Source organism: Giraffa tippelskirchi, chromosome 13, assembly GCF_054371585.1.
Source record: "Giraffa tippelskirchi isolate mGirTip1 chromosome 13, T2T-mGirTip1v1.2.pri, whole genome shotgun sequence".
Taxonomy (NCBI): domain Eukaryota; kingdom Metazoa; phylum Chordata; class Mammalia; order Artiodactyla; family Giraffidae; genus Giraffa; species Giraffa tippelskirchi.
The window spans coordinates 116,455,643-116,473,055 of record NC_137287.1 but is presented as its reverse complement, the minus strand read 5'-3'; the positions used below and the strand labels follow the sequence as shown (position 1 = coordinate 116,473,055).

The 17,413-nt window shown below is 43.0% G+C and overlaps 1 protein-coding gene across 1 annotated transcript in view; it reads left to right on the top strand.

The window, feature by feature from the left end:
• SLC13A3 (solute carrier family 13 member 3) overlaps window positions 1–17,413 on the top strand; it is a 99,025-nt gene that overhangs the window by 10,361 nt on the left and 71,251 nt on the right. The window contains exon 2 of the mRNA XM_081559408.1: window positions 572–689. Coding sequence (XP_081415534.1) covers window positions 666–689 — 24 coding nt within the window. The 5' untranslated portion in view covers window positions 572–665. The remainder of the gene's footprint in view (window positions 1–571; window positions 690–17,413) is intronic.

The window sequence follows — 17,413 nt, the reverse complement described above, 5'->3', positions numbered from 1 at the left end:
TGTTCTCATGGGGCTTCATCTAGGAAGCATTTCAAATGGTGTCATGCTGTGAAGGAAACAACACAGGGGATTTTATACAGAGGGAGTGTTGTCAAGTTGAAGAAGGCTGTGTTTCACTAAATTAGGTTGTCACGGAGGCCCCACTGAGGAGGTGACATCTGAATTGAGACCTGAGTGAGGAGAAGGAAGCGGCCACTGTGAGGGGTGGTAGGAAGGAGTAGGGGAAGAGAGATGCAGGCAGAGGGAGCAGTCAGTGCAAGAACTTGGCATGTTCAAGGAGCGGGAAGAAGGTCACAAAGAGAGTGGCACCCAGTGGTTGAAGGGAAGGAGGGTAGGACATGGAGGTGAAGGACTCAGCAGGACTCAATCATTCGTGTAAGTGCCCGGCACAGTGCTTGGCACACAGCAGGCCCCTTAGTAACTCACCTGATGACTATGAACTGTGTGTTGACATATATATATTTGTTACAGAGGTTGTTATCTGCCTATGTGCAAGTTCTATGCTACACAGTCGCCTAATAATTCTCTCCACATCCTTATGAGTTGTATACACTTTTTGTTCTCATCTTAGATGAGGAAACTGAAGCCTCATGGAATTAAATGTCTTACCCAGGGTTGCACAACCAGCAAGTGGAACAGCCAGAATTTGTATGTAGCTTCATGTAATGCAAGATGACAGACTCAATAAGGTAATGCAAACAGATTATTACAAGGATTTAGAAAAAGTTAATCCATATAAAGTGCTGCAGACTGTGCCTTGCACATAGTAAGTACAGGATATGTATTTGGTATTATCAGTGCTATTATTGGGCTTCCCTTGTGGCTCAGCTGGTAAAGAATCTGCCTGCATTGTGGAGACCTGGGTTTGATCCCTGGGTTGGGAAGATCCCCTGGAGAAGGGAAAGTCTACCCACTCCAGTATTCTGACCTGGAGAATTCCATGGACTGTATGCTATCATTATTAATACATTTGAGTCACCAGGTTGAAACATCTGCTCTAATAGAATATATTTGTACTCTTAATCTCTTAGCTGGTTTCAGAATAAGGGAGCCTGTCCAGGGACACTGGGTGCAATATACCCTGTCCCAACAGCTTCCACCCAGGCTTTGGGGAGCGGACCTGAGTTTCTATTAAGTCAGCTGGTCCAAATCCCTAGGACTAGTTTTTCCAGTTTGGAGCACCCCATCCTCCCACATCCAGTCCTCAAATGTCCAAAGTGCTCCCTGTAAGGCCTTGCGGTCCATCCAAGACCATCTGATGCTAACCTGGCTAGCACCTTTGATGAAGCCGACTGTTGGACTGGCTCAAGGTCAGGTCTCCAACCTGAAAGGACATGGGAGAGGGTTTCACCACAGCCTGCCAAGGGTCCATTGGGAAATCACTTGGCCTAGGGTTTATAGGAATCACAGCAGCATGACTGGATAGGAAGTGAACACTGCACCTCTGTCTGGGCCTTTCTCTTGTCTTGTCTTGGCTTCCCAAATTTCAGATCTTTGCATCTAATTTTTGGAATTTTCCATAACCATGCACTCTCCAGAACTACTTAGTATTTTTCTTTGAATTGCTTCACATTGTAAACTTCAATAGATGTAGCTTAAAAGGAGGATTATTTTAAAGTCATGGGCTCTAGAGACTTCCCTGGTGGTCCAGTGGGCCTTGGGGCCAAAAACACAAAATATAAAACAGAAGCAATGTTGTAATAAATTCAATAAAATTTCTAGAATGGTCTACATCAAAAAAAATCGTGGGCTTTAGTTTTAAAAAAAATCACTTGCTCTAAGTCAAAAGTAATTAGAAGAATAAACAAAATGAAAAGAAACCAACACTGTCCAATTGCAGCAAGATGTCAAAGTCTCTGGTCCTGAAGTCTTCTCAGGCTGTTAGAAAGGGAGTTGCCAAGTGATGAGGAGTTAATGGGAGACTAACACCCAGCGGAGACCCTCTCCGTGGGGTAATGAAGAGGTAAAGAAAGTTGACACAGGAAATAACTTTCACTCTGTGGGATTAAATGTTATTTAAATACCATCTGTGTGTGTGCATGCTCAGTCATGTCTGACCCCCTGGACTGTAGCCCACCAGGCTCCTCTGTCCGTGGGATTTTCCAGGCAAGAATACTAGAGTGGGTTGCCATGCTCTCCTCCAGGGGATCTTCCAACATAGGGATCGAACCTGCGTCTCTTGCCTCTCCTGCATTGGCAGGCAGGTTCTTTACCAGCTGAGCTGTCTAGTGCAACATAAAATGATCTGTGTTTCCTCATGGGTCTGCCTCTCACATGTTGAGAAATATTCTACCACCTCATTTGGTCTCAGCACAGCTCCTTTCTGTCTCATCTTCAGATATCTGAGGACAGGTCCACATAAAAACCTGTACACAAACGTTCATAGCAGTGTTATTCATAATAGCCCCAAAGTATCCATCCATCCATCAAGTGATGCATGGATAAATCAAATGTGGTATATTCGTACAACAGAACATTATTTGGTCGTAAAAAGGAGAGAACTACTGATGCATGCTACAACATGAGAGAACCTTGAACAAAATCATGCTAAGTAAAAGAAGTCAGACGCAAAGAACCGCATATTGTATGATTCCATTTATGCAAAATGTCCAGAACAGGCAAATCTAGAGAGACAGAAAGTAAGTAGATTGGTGGTTATCTAGGGCTTTGGAGGTTGAGGGGTGATTGAGATTGTTAATGGGTATGGGGTTTCTTCTAGGATGATGAGAAAGTTCTAAAATCGGTTGTAGAAATGATTGCACACCTTTGTGAGTATACTAAAACCTATTGATCTGTTGGCTTTAAACGGATGGATGGTATGCTATGTCAGTTATATCCAAATAAATCTGTTATTAACATAATGAAAGCAGAATCTGTTACTCTGCTTAAGTCCCTGCAATGGCATCCCTTGTCATTCAGTGTAGAATGCAAAGTCCTCATTCAGCCTTTCAAGATGCTGTGTGGTCTTGTCCCTGGCCCTGCACCCCAGTTCCCTGATGGCTCTAAGCCAGGCCTTGCTTGCTTCTGCCTCAGAGCCATTGCTCTTGGTTTTTCCTTCCTCTTGGAATGCTTCCTTCACATACCCAGAGAGTCTACTTGCTCACTTTCCTTGGATCTCTGCTTAACTTAGGGCACGTGGTCACCTAACTCTCCAGGGCTTCCCTGACCACCTTATCCGAAGTGGCACCCCCTCCATCATTCTCCATCTCCCTCTCCTGCTCCGTTTTCCTCTGTAGCCCTGGCTGCCTCCTCTTCTTTGTGCTCTCATACGTTCTACTCATTTGTTTATTACGTGTCCCCTACAACTCCACCTTCCCTCCCCTCATATAAGTTCTGTGTATGCAAAGATTTAAAAATTTTGGTCTTATTCATTGTTGTATTCATAGCCTAGTATATAGTTGCCATGTAGTCAACATTTCTTGAATAAAAGGAATAATGAAAGGCTTGGTGCCAAGTTTTCTGATGGGGAAAACCAAGTCTGGTATTCAAATATTAACTTAGTAAACATTAACAGAATGTCTACCACAGACCATGCCTGGGCCCTGGAGATATAAAGATGCAAAATTTGGTAGAACTCGGGAGGCCCATTCCCTGGTGAGCCATACCTGATTCCCTGGTGGTTCAAGCGGTAAAGAGTCTACTTGCAATGCGGGAGACCTGGGTTCAATCCCTGAGTCGGGAAGATCCCCTGGAGAAGGAAATGGCAGCCCACTCCAGTATTCTTGCCTGGAAAGTCCCATGTATGGAGGAGCCTGGCAGGCTACAGTCCATGGGATCACAAAGAGTCAGACATGACTGAGTGACTTCATTTTCTTTCTTTTAGTAAGGCCATGAGAACTGGATTGAAGTCTCTAGATGTGAAGTGATAGATGCCAACTGAGATTTTGCATCAGGGAAATGATTCTACCAGTATCTGACAAAAGACGAACTAGCTTTTAGGGATGTGGGGAGTTGGATAGCAGTGGAGTTGTTCCAAAAGTGACTCTCAACCCTAACTGCATATTAGAATCTGCTGGGAGCTCTTAAAAATCCTGATGTTCAGGCCACATCCCAGACAATTAAGTCAGAGTCTCTAAGGGCAGAGCCTGGGCATCAGCATTTTAAGCTTCCCAGGTGGGTCAAGCTGCAGCCAGGGTTGAGAACCACTGTGTTAGATTTTAGGTTAAAAGAGTGTCGGTGGTCCTTGTTACCTGATGATACTGAGTACTGGGAAACTGCTTCATGACTGAATATACTCAAATTGTTGACAGGTCTTATAATATGTGAGGGGCTTGGGTGCTTTTTTACTTTAGTGTTCAAAAGTCATATATCTCATATCTAATGAACACATATGATGAAACATAGCTAATAAAACATATACTGTGAGTCATTACTATGTTGTGGTTAAGCATGGAGACTACTGGGATTTGAGTCCCCCTTAATAGCCACGTGTTGTTTGATAAGTTACTTAAGCTCTATGTACCTCAGTTTCCTCCTCTGCAAAACTGGAATATATTAGGATCTATTGCATAAGGTCATTTTGTGTTTAATGAGTTAAATTATATAAAGCTTTTAGAATAGGGCCTGGCACAGTAAGTACCAGTAAATGCTGGCTGTTATTCATTAATAAATAAGAAAGCCAATACCTCTTGCACATTTGACATAGATCACTAATTTGATGAAGTTCTCTTGAACAATATAAACTGCAATTATAAATGTCAGTAAATCTGATTCTTTTGAATGGGTCAAGCATATTAAACAGCAGACAGTTCAGTCAGTTCAGTCACTCAGTCGTGTCTCACTCTCTGTGACCCCATGAACTGCAGCACTCCAGGACTCCCTGTCCGTCACCAACTCCCTGAGTCCACCCAAACCCATGTCCATCGAGTCGGTGATGCCATCCAACCATCTCATCCTCTGTCGTCCTCCTCTCCTCCTGCCCCCAATCCTTCCCAGCATTAGAGTCTTTTTCCAATAAGTCAACTCTTCACATGAGGTGGCCAAAGTATTGGAATTTCAGCTTCAATATCAGTTCTACCAATGAACACTCAGGACTGATCTCCTTTAGGATGGACTGGTTGGATCACCTTGCAGTCCAAGGGACTCTCAAGATTCTCCAACACCACAGTTCAAAAGCATCAATTCTTCAGTGCTCAGCTTTCTTTATAGTCCAACTCTCACATCCATACATGACTACTGGAAAAACCATAGCCTTGACTAGACAGACCTTTGTTGGCAAAGTAATGTCTCTGCTTTTTAATATGCTGTCTAGGTTGGTCATAACTTTCCCTCCAAAGAGTAGGCGTCTTTTAATTTCATGGCTGCAGTCACCATCTGCAGTGATTTTGGAGCCCAAAAAAATAAAGTCGGACACTGTTTCCACTGTTTCCCCATATATCTGCCATGAAGTGATGGGACCAGATGCCATGATCTTAGTTTTCTGAATGTTGAGCTTTAAGCCAACTTTTTCACTCTCCTCTTTCACCTTCATCAAGAGGCTCTTTAGCTCTTCTTCACTTTCTGCCATAAGGGTGGTATCATCTGCATATCTGAGGTTATTGATATTTCTCCTGGCAGTCTTGATTCCAGCATTCCTCCAGCCCAGCGTTTCTCATGATGTACTCTGCATATAAGTTAAATAAGCAGGGTGACAATATACAGCCTTGATGTACTCCTTTTCCTATTTGGAACCAGTCTGTTGTTCCATGTCCAGTTCTAACTGTTGCTTCCTGACCTGCATACAGGTTTCTCACGAAGCAGGTCAGGTGGTCTGGTATTCCCATCTCTTTCAGAATTTTCCACAGTTTATTGCGATCCATACAGTCAGAGGCTTTGGCATAATAAATAAAGCAGAAATAGATGTTTTTCTGGTACTCTCTTGCTTTTTCGATGATCCATCGGATGTTGGCAATTTGATCTCTGGTTCCTCTGCCTTTTCTAAAACCAGCTTAAACATCTGGAAGTTCATGGTTCACGTATTGCTGAAGCCTGGCTTGGAGAATTTTGAGCATTACTTTACTAGCATGTGAGATGAGTGCAATTGTGTAGTAGTTTGAGCATTCTTTGGCATTGCCTTTCTTTGGGATTGGAATGAAAACTGACCTTTTTCAGTCCTGTGGCCACTGCTGAGTTTTCCAGATTTGCTTACGTATTGAGTGCAGCACTTTCACAGCGTCATCTTTCAGGATTTGAAATAGCTCAACTGGAATTCCATCACCTCCACCAGCTTTGTTCGTAGTGATGCTTCCTAAGGCCCACTTGACTTCACATACCAGGATGTCTGGCTCTAGGTGAGTGATCACGCCATCATGATTATCTGGGTCGTGAAGAACTTTTTTGTACAATTCTTCTGTGTATTCCTGCCACCTCTTCTTAATATCTTCTGCTTCTGTTAGGTCCCTACCATTTCTGTCCTTTATTGAGCCCATATTTGCATGAAATGTTCCCTTGGTATCTCTAATTTTCTTGAAAAGATCTCTAGTCTTTCCCATTCTATTGTTTTCCTCTATTTCTTTGCATTGATCGCTGAGGAAGGCTTTCTTATCTCTCCTTGCTATTCTTTGGAACTCTGCATTCAAATGGGTATATCTTTCCTTTTCTCCTTTGCTTTTCGCTTCTTCTTGTCTTTTCACAGCTGTTTATAAGGCCTCCTCAGACAGCCATTTTGCTTTTTTGCATTTCTTTTTCTTGGGGATGGCCTTGATTTCTGTCTCCTGTACAATGTCACGAACCTCCATCCATAGTTCATCAGGCATTCTGTCTATCAGATCTAGTCCTTTAAATCTATTTCTCACTTCTACTGTATAGTCATAAGGGATTTAACATATGAATACTTTTACACCAACATCAGTTACAGAAATGCTAACCCCATGGTGTTTACTTTAATTCTTATTCATATTTTTTAAAAATCATGCTTTTAAAAAATTCATAGATAGAACTATAGAAATTACATTATCTGAACAGCAGAGAAAAAATGGACTGAAAATGAACAGAGCCTCAAGAATCTGTGGGATTGTAACAAACAGTCTAACATCTGTGTCACTGGAGTTCTGAAAAGAGAAAAAAGAGGAAGGTGCATAAAAGTATTCAAAGAGATAATGGCTGAAAACTCCTCAAATTTGGTAAAAGAATAAATCTACAGAGTCCAGAGGCTGAGTTAACTCCAGACAAGATAAATGAAAGAAACTTTTCGCTAGGCAAAAATACTGGATTGCTATGCCCTCCTCTGGATCTTCCCGACCCAGGGATAGAACCCAGGTCTCCCACATCCCAAGTGGATTCTTTACCATCTGAGCTACCAGGGAAGTCCGAAAGAAACTTAAACAAATGCATAGAAGTTTGACTCTTCAGAAGTCAAACTTCTGAAAACTAAAGACAAATATCTTGAAAGCAGTGAGAGAGAAATGACCTCTTACCTCTAGAGGAAAAACAGTTCAACAGCAAATTTCTCACCAACATTCATGAAGTCCAGAAAAAAGGGGCATAACATTTTTCAAGTGCTGAAAGAAAAGAGCTGTCATTTCAGAATCCTATATCCAGTGAAAATATTCTTTAGGAATAAAGGGGAAGTCACAAGCTTCTCAGATGAAGAAAAACTAAGAGGGTTTGTTGCCTACTCTGAAAGAATGACTAAAAGTTCTCAAAACCTAAAGGAAATGATAAACAAAGGAATATTTGAATATCAGAAAGGAAAAAAGTACACAGCAAACAAAAAATATGGGTAATGGCTTTTCTAAGTTATGTTTAATGGTTGAAGCCTGATGTGATTCTTTTTGCCTTTTCATACTGTTCATGTCCTGAATATTCATTGGAAGGACTGATGCTGAAGCTGAAACTCCAATACTTCGGCTGCCTCATGCAAAGAGCTGACTTATTTGAAAAGACCCTGATGATGGGAAAGATTGAAGGCAGGAGGAGAAGGGGACGACAGAGGATGAGATGGTTGGATGGCATCACTGACTCAATGGACATGAATTTGAATAAACTCCAGGAGTTGGCGATGGACGGGGAGGCCTGGTATGCTGTGATCCACGAGGTTGCAAAGAGTCAGACATGACTGAGCAACTGAACTGAACTGAGACTATGCTAAGTTATGTATATACAATGTAATACCTAGAATGAACACTAAAAAATCTATACTAATAAATGCACTCAAAATCACTCTATAAAAATCAAAATGGAATTCTAAAAAATGTTCAAGTAATCCACAGGAAGGCAGAGGAAATAAGAAATAGAGAAATAAGAAAGACAGAGATAGAGAAATAGAGAACATATAGAAAACAGAGTGGCAGATTTAAGCCCTAATATATCAATGATTATGTTAGATGTAAATGGCCTAAAAACACTAATTAAAAGACAGACCCTGGCAGAGTAGGTGTTTTTAAAGCTTGACCCAACTGTATGTTGTCTATAAGAAGTTCATTTCAAATATAATGATATGTGCATATTGAAAGTAAAAGGATAAAAATTATATATGGCAAAGAAGAATTTAGTCAAAAGAAATCAGTAAGAATCTATATTAATATCAAATGAGGTATATTTCACAACAAAGAAAGTTACCAGAGACCTAGAGGGACATTGTATAATAATGAAGGAGTCATCCATTAAAAGATTTAACAATCTTTAATGTGTATACGTCAAACAACAGAGCTATAAAATATGTGAAGCAAAAACTGACAGAACTGAAAAGAGACACAGACAAACCTACATTTATAGTGAGAGACTTCAATACCTTTGTATCAATAATTGATAGAACAACTAGACAGAGTCAGAAAGAATATAGAATAACTTAACAACACCATCAAACAACAGAACCTGGTTGCCATTTATAGAGCAATCCACTTAAAAACAGCAAAGTACACATTCTTTCAAGTGACCATGGAACACATAGGAAGATAGCTATGCTGACCCATAATACTCATCAAAGTTAAAAGAATTGAAATTGTACTTGGTTATGGTTCTTTGACCATGTGTGCGTGTGTTAGTCACTCAGTTGTGTCTGACTCTGTGACTCCATGGACTGTAGCCCGCCAGGCTCCTCTGTCCATGGAATTCTCCAGGCAAGAATACTGGAGTGGGTTGCCATTTCCTTCTCCAGGGGATCTTCCCTACCCAGGGATAGAACCCAGGTCTCCTGCATTGCAGGTGGAAGCTTTACTGTCTGAGCCATCAGGGAAGCCCTCTTTGACCATAGTAGAATCAAATTAGAAACCAGTAACAGAAAGATCCCTGTCTCCTGTACAATGTCACGAACCTCTGTCCATAGTTCATCAAGCACTCTGTCTATCAGATCCAGTCCCTTAAGTCTATTTCTTACTTCCACTGGATAATCATAAGCGATTTGATTTAGGTCATACCTGAATGGACTAGTGGTTTTCCCTGCTTTGTTCAACTTAAGTCTGAATTTGGCAATGAGGAGTTCATGATCTGAGCCACAGTCAGCTCCCGGTCTTGTTTTTGCTGACTGCATAGAGCTTCTCCATCTTTGGCTGCAAAGAATATAATCAATCTGATTTCAGTGTTGGCCATCTGGTGATGTCCATGTGTAGAGTCTTCTCTTGTGTTGTTGGAAGAGGGTGTTTGCTATGACCAGTGCGTTCTACTGGCAAAACTCTATTAGCCTTTGCCCTGCTTCATTCTGTACTCCAAGGCCAAATTTGCCTGTTATGCCAGGTGTTTCTTGACTTCCTACTTTTGCATTCCAGTCCCCTATAATGAAAAGGACATCTTTTTTGGGTGTTAGTTCTAAAAGGTCTTGTAGGTCTTCATAGAACCATTCAACTTCAGCTTCTTCAGCATTACTGGTCGGGGCATAGACTTGGATTACCGTGATATTGAATGGTTTGCCTTGGAAATGAACAGAGATCATTATGTCATTTTTGAGATTGCATCCAAGTACTGCATTTCGGACTCTTTTGTTGACTATGATGGCTACTCCATTTCTTCTAAGGGATTGTTGCCCACAGTAGTAGATATAATGGTCATCTGAGTTAAATTCACCCATTCCAGTCCATTTTAGTTCGCTGATTCCTAAAATGTCGACGTTCACTCTTGTCATCTCCTGTTTGACGACTTCCAATTTGCCTTGATTCATGGACCTAGCATTCCAGATTCCTACACAATATTGCTCTTTACAGCATCAGACCTTGCTTCTATCACCAGTCACATCCACAACTGGGTGTTGTTTTTGCTTTGGCTTCGTCTCTTCATTCTTTCTGGAGTTATTTATCCACTGATCTCCAGTAGCATATTGAGCACCTACTGACCTGGGGAGTTCATCCTTCAGTGCCCTATCTTTTTGCCTTTTCATACTGTTCCTGGGGTTCTCAAGGCAAGAATACTGAAGTGGTTTGCCATTCCCTTCTCCAGTGGACCACATCACGACCCAGATAATAACGATGGTGTGATCACTCACCTAGAGCCAGACATCTTCCAGTTGAGCTATTTCAATTCATAAAAGATGACACTGTGAAAGTGCTGCACTCAATATGCCAGCAAATATGGAAAACTCAGCAGTGGCCACAGAACTGGAAAAGGTCAGTTTTCATTCCAATCCCAAAGAAAGGCAATGCCAAAGAATCCTTAAACTACCGCACAATTGCACTCATCTCACACACTAGTAAAGTAATGCTCAAAATTCTCCAAGCCAGGCTTCAGCAATACGTGAACCATGAACTTCCAGATGTTCAAGCTGGTTTTAGAAAAGGCAGGGGCACCAGAGATCAAATTGCCAACATCCACTGGATCATGGAAAAAGCAAGAGACTACCAGAAAAACATTTATTTCTGCTTTACTGACTATGCCAAAGCCTTTGACTGTGTAGATCACAATAAACTGTGGAAAATTCTGAAAGAGATGGGAGTACCAGACCACCTGACCTGCCTCGTGAGAAACCTATATGCAGGTCAGGAAGCAACAGTTAGAACTGGACATGGAACAACAGACTGGTTCCAAATAGGAAAAGGAGTACATCAAGGCTGTATATTGTCACCCTGCTTATTTAACTTATATGCAGAGTACATCATGAGAAACACTGGGCTGGAGGAAGCACAGGCTGGAATCCAGATTGCCAGGAGAAATATCAATAAACTCAGATATGCAGATGATACCACCCTTATGGCAGAAAGTGAAAAAGAACTAAAGATCCTCTTGATGAAGGTGAAAGAGGAGAGTGAAAAAGTTGGCTTAAAGCTCAACATTAAGAAAACTAAGATTATGGCATCCGGTCCCATCACTTCATGGCAGATATATGGGGAAACAGTGGAACCAGTGGCTGACTTTATTTTTCTGGGCTCCAAAATCACTGCAGATGGTGATTGCAGCCATGAAATTAAAAGACACTTACTCTTTGGAAGGAAAGTTATGACTAACCTAGACAGCATATTAAAAAGCAGAGACATTACTTTGCCAACAAAGGTCCGTCTAGTCAAGGCTATGGTTTTTCCAGTAGTCATGTATGGATGTGAGAGTTGGACTATAAAGAAAGCTGAGCACTGAAGAATTGATGCTTTTGAACTGTGGTGTTAGAGAAGACTCTTGAGAGTCTCTTGGACTGCAAAGAGATCCAACCAGTCCATCATAAGGGAGATCAGTCCTGAATGTTCATTGAAGGACTGATGTTGAAGCTGAAATTCCAATACTTTGGCCACCTCATGCGAAGAGCTGACTCATTGCAAAAGACCCTGATTCTGGGAAAGATTGAAGGCAGGAGGAGAAGAGGACGACAGAGGATGAGATGGTTGGATGGCATCACTGACTCAATGGACATGAGTTTGAGTGGACTCCGGGAGTTGGTGATGAACAGGGAGGCCTGGCGTGCTGTGGTCCGTGGGGTCACAAAAAGTTGGACCCGACTGAGCAACTGAACTGAACTGAACAGAAAGATAATACAAAAATCTCCAAACACTTAGAAACTAATACCTCACTTCTGAATAATCCATGGGTCAAAAAAGATATTGCAATGGAAAATAAAAAATGCATTGTATTGAATGAAAATGAAAATACATCACATAAAATTTGTGGGATACAGCTAAACCAGTGTAGAGAGGGGGAATGTTTATCATTAAAGGTATACTTTTGAAAAGAGGAAAAAAATCTCAACTCGATAATCTAAGCTCCCACTTCAACGGCCAAGAAAAAGAAGAATGAGCAGAAGGATGGAAAAAAGAAATATAAGACCTGAAATCAATGAAACTGAAAACAGAATAAACAACCTCACAGAACTAGTTCTTTACAAAGAGAATTAAATTTAAAAATCGCAAGTAAGACTGATAAAAAGAGAAAAGATGCAAGTTACCAAATGAATGAATCAGGAATGGATGAAGGAATCAAGGATATCACTATAGAACCTGCAGACATCAAAAGGGAGCACTCAAAACTCCACATGCAAACATTTAACAATTTACAAGAAATAGAACACCTCCTCAGAAAATTCCATGACATCTTACAGAAAACCCTAACGAACTTTCTGGGCAACTCAATATAAACTACCGCGATGCACTCAGTATAAAGTAGATAATTCAAATAGCCCTATTTCATAGAGATTTGAAAGGAAAAAATAAACCAGTTCTTATTGGTAGATGATATGATTGTCTATATAGAAAGTCTCAAAGATGTGACCAAAAAAAAAAACCTCCTAAAACTAATAAATGAACAAGATTTAGGGTATAAGGTAAACATTCAAAATTCAACTTTATTTCAGTATACTATCAGTGAGCATATGGATGCTGAAAAAAATAGAATACCATTTACTTTGCTCAAAACTGCAGCTGTTGTTGTTGTTTAGTCACTAAGTCATGTCCAGCCTCCTCTGTCCATGGAATTTCCCAGGCAAGAATACTGGAGTGGGTGGCCATTTCCTCCTCCAGGGGATCTTCCCAACCCAGGGATCAAACCCTAGTCTCCTGTGTCTCCTGCATTGCAGGTAGATTCTTTTCCCCTTGAGCCATTGGGGAAACCCTGTTTTGGTAGAGGGATAGACAATTAGATCAGTGGAACAGAATAAGGAACCCAGAGACAGATCCACCAAATAGGCCCAATTGATTTTTGACAAAAGTGTGAAAGGAATTCAATGGAATAAAGATAACTTGTTAAACAAATGATGCTGCAGCAATTGGTCAATGATAGGCAAAAATAAAATAAAAACCTCAACCTAAGCCTTGTATGGAGAAGGCAATGGCACCCCACTCCAGTGCTCTTGCCTGGAAGGTCCCATGGACGGAGGAGCCTGGTGGGCTACAGTCCATGGGGTTGCTAAGAGTCGGACACGACTGCGCAACTTCACTTTCACTTTTCCCTTTCATGTACTGGAGAAGGAAATGGCAACCCACTCTAGTATTCTTGCCTGGAGAATCCTAGGGATGGTGGAGCCTGGTGGGCTGCCATCTATAGGGTCGCACAGAGTTGGACACGACTGAAGTGACTTAGCAGCAGCAGCAGCAGCAAGCCTTGTACCTGATATAAAAATTAACTCATGGTCTTAAATATAAAACATAAAACTGTAACTTATCAAATATCTAGAAAAAAAAAATCTGAGACAATCTTCAGGATCTAGGGCTGTGCAAAGAGTTTGACACTAAAAGCATGATACAAAAAAGGGAAAATTTCATCATTTTGACTCCACCAAAATTACAAGTGTTTGCTCTGTGAAAGGTCTGTTAACAAGATGAAAAGCCAGGCCATAGACTGGAAGAAAATTTTTGCAAACAACATATCTATCATGAGACCAGTATTTAAGCTATATAAAGCACTCTCAAAACTCAATAGCAGAAAAAACAGTCCAATGAGAAAATGGCAAACAACAGGAAGAGATAGTTTTCCCCAAAGAAGATATGCAGATAACAAATAAGCACAGGAAAAGATGTTAAACATCATTAGCCATTAAGAAAATGCAAATTAAAACCACAAGATTTCCCTACACCCCTATCAGACTGGCTAATATAAAAAAAACATTGGCAAGGACATGGAGAAACTGGATCACTCATCCATTGCTAACAGAAATGTAATATAGTGCTAACACATTGGTAAATTGGCGGTTTCTTAAAAACAAACAAACAAAAAAACCAAGGATACAACTGCCGTACAACCCAGGACTGTATTCCTGTGCACTTATCCAGAAGGAACAAAAAGACTCCTCCAGGCTCCAACCTGTAAAGCAGGAGACACTGGTTCAGTCCCTGGGTCGGGCAGATCCCCTGGAGGAGGGAATGGCTACCCACTCCAGTATTCTTGCCTGGAGAATTCTATGGACGGGGGAGCCTGGCGGACTATAGTCTGTGGGGTCCCGAAGAGTCAGACTCGACCGAGTGACTAATACAAACACACACAGGCCCGGACCTACAGATGACTGACCCACACCGGAAGAAAAATAAGTAAAACAGTATCAACAGCAAGAACTTCCAATAGACCCCTTGTGTAGTTCCGACTGTTACGATCATCACGCCCACTTTGTGGATGAGTAAACTGAGACTCAGAGGCCATTGTCAAGGCCACGCAGCTAGTATGCGGCAGGGGCGGCAGAGGCGGTATATGAATCCAATTAAGGCCAGTAAGTGATTCAATCCTCAGATTGTCCGGTGTGGCCCTTTTCACAGGCAAGTACGAACAGTGAAGCCTCGGGCCACATAGCTGGAAAGTCAGGCGACTACTCGGTCTTCTGGGCTAGAGTGCCCTTCCCTCGTTCTTGGGTCCAACTTTTCCTAACTTTCCCGGGTCTCTTTCGCCAAGTCCCAGGGGAGCAGGCACCACCCTTTTCCTCCGGGAGGTGCGCGTAGGGGGGGAGGGCGGGTCCCCGAGCGCAGTCCCCTCCCCAGACCCTCCCCCAGGCTATAAACCCGGAGCCGGGGGCCAGGCGTGGGCAGTCCCCGGCTGGCCCGCTCCGCGGGGCGATCGCACAGATGGCGGCGCTGGCGACAGTGGCCAAGAAGGTGTGGAGCGCGCGGCGGCTGCTGGTGCTGCTGTTCACACCGCTCGTGCTGCTGCCGGTGGTCTTCGCCCTCCCGCCCAAGGTAACGCCGCCTCTCCTGGGGGGTCCCCCCATTCCGCCTCCGCTGGGCAGCCGCGCTGCAGTCAGGACCCTGTCCTCCCCAGCCGGAACACCGCCGAGGTCCCAGTCTAGATTTCACCGGACCCCGTCTCCGCCTTCCCTCGCTTTCCCTGCCTTGCACTGCTGTCAACACAATTCCCCTTTCCCAGCTGCTGCTGCTCCTGGGAGCCCGGGTTCCACTAGCCTTCTGGATCTTGTCATTTCTGCAGGAATGATTTCTCTTTATCGAGCTCTGACTGTGTGCTTGGTGATGTGTTGCACATTTCACCTGATAATCACAAGAAACACTTGATGAATGCCAAGCTGTGTGATCTGGGGCTTAACCTCTCTGAACTTCAGCTTATTCATTTGTAAACACGGGGGAAATGATCGTACGGATCCATTGGACAGTGGTGAATATTAAAAAGAGGCAATATGTTAATCTCTTTGAACTGAGCCTGGTACCCAGTAAGTGCCGAAGACTGCACTGGCTGGTCTTTATTCAATGCCTTATATGATGGAGACAGCCAAGATTTAATAAATGCTTATTGGGAGCAAGTGTGAAGTGAAAGTTGCACAGCCGTGTCCGACTCGGCGACCCTGTGGACTGTAGCCCACCAACCTCCTCTGTCTATGAAATTCTCCAGGCAAGAATCCTGGAGTGGGTTGCCATGCCCTCCTCCAGGGGATCTTCCCGACCCAGGGATCGAACCCACATTTCCTGCAGGGCAGGCAGATTCTTTACCATCTGAGCCACCAGGGGCAAGGTGCAGCGCTAAACTTTGCCTACGTGCAGCATCTGACTTAGTCCAGACTGAAAATGCCCCTCCAAGTGCGGAGGGTTATTTGCTTTATTTTCCAGAGGAGAAAAGTGAGGCTGGGAGAGAAGTGTCTTGCTCACAGTACAGGCAGCTGAGTGGGATCAATCCCTGGCTTATCAGAATCCAAAACCTAGGTTGTTTCTAGACTCTCAAAGAAAGTAACCTGTAGAAGATCAAAGTCTGCAGATTGAGGTCAGGAGTGTCACGACAAAATTCGTCACCAGTGGGAGAAGGAGATGGTATCGCAGGTCCCCCAGTGGGTCCCTCACCTGTGCCCAGCATATTCGGGGCATCAAGGTTAGGTGTGAGGCTCGTTAGACAAGGCTTCTACCTCTAGGAAGTTGTTTCACTGTCCCTCAATGAGATATTGTTCAGTTGCTAAGTCATATCCAACTCTTTGCAACCCCATGGACTGCAGCACACCAGGCTCGCCTTCTCCTTCACTGTCTCCCTGAGTTTGCTCAAACTCATGTCCATTGAGTTGGTGATACCATCCAACAATAAGATAGTTATTCATTAATTGCCATCAGTGAAACATTAAATGTTCATAAAAATAAAGTAGAGAGTATAATTTAATGAGACCAGGGGAGCGGGGAGAAGTGTTCAGAGAGGGCTGCCTAGAGGAAGGGGTGAGGAAGTGATACTAAGAAGATGGTGTCGAAAGATCCAGGACCAATTCTTCAGTGTGGAATTATCCTAGCAATTAGACTTTCTTGACATGCAAGAGAAAACCAATAAATGCTGGTGTAAGGATTAGGCTCCTTATTTAAAAGCCGTCCCATCCCTGGCCACTTGCTGACTTCAGGACCTTGGACCAATCTCCTTTCCTCTTTGGGTCTCCTTTTCCTTGTCTATAAGGTGGAAGATTGCCATGCTAGCTTCCGACACTTGATATGAGGGTCTGAGCGAAGATGTTGCCTCACTTTGTGAAGGCATCACCCTCTGCAGAGGGTTCTGAAAGCTCCTCTCTGCTCTGTTCTCTAGCAAGATTTGTGAACCCAGGGGCAGGTCCAAGTGTTATGAGGCCAGAGACTTGTACCAATTGAAGGGCTTTCTTTAAGAAAAAGCATACAGATTTACAAGTACAGAATTCAGTACCCGGCTTGGGAGTGAGTGGCTCTGAACCTTTAAAAACTTCATTAGCTTCACAGTGAACCCACTTCCATATGATCCCTAGCGTGGATGGGTAACAGCACATGTCTGATCAATAAGGTGTTTCACTGAGTGCTTCACTCTTCTTATGTGCCAGGCACTGTGCTGAGTTCTCAGGTGTTGTCCTATGTAATATCCACATCACCAGGAAGTCAACTGCTATTAGCAAGGAACAGGTGAAGAAATGGAAGCTCAGCAAGGTTAGGTGACTTGTCCAAGGTCACACAGCCTGTACAAAGCCAGAATGCATTGTCTGTGTCTGACCACCTCACTTTATACTCTTTCTTTAGTGCTAATTGAGTGAGAACCTCTCCTGGTTCCCTCCAGATCCCCAGTGGGGACTCTCTGTGTGGCCCTAGATTTCACTGCCTTTTAAACTGGCTAGTAAATCAGGGCCTCCTCCCAGGTGGCAGCTCTGGCTTCTTGGGAGATCTTAGCC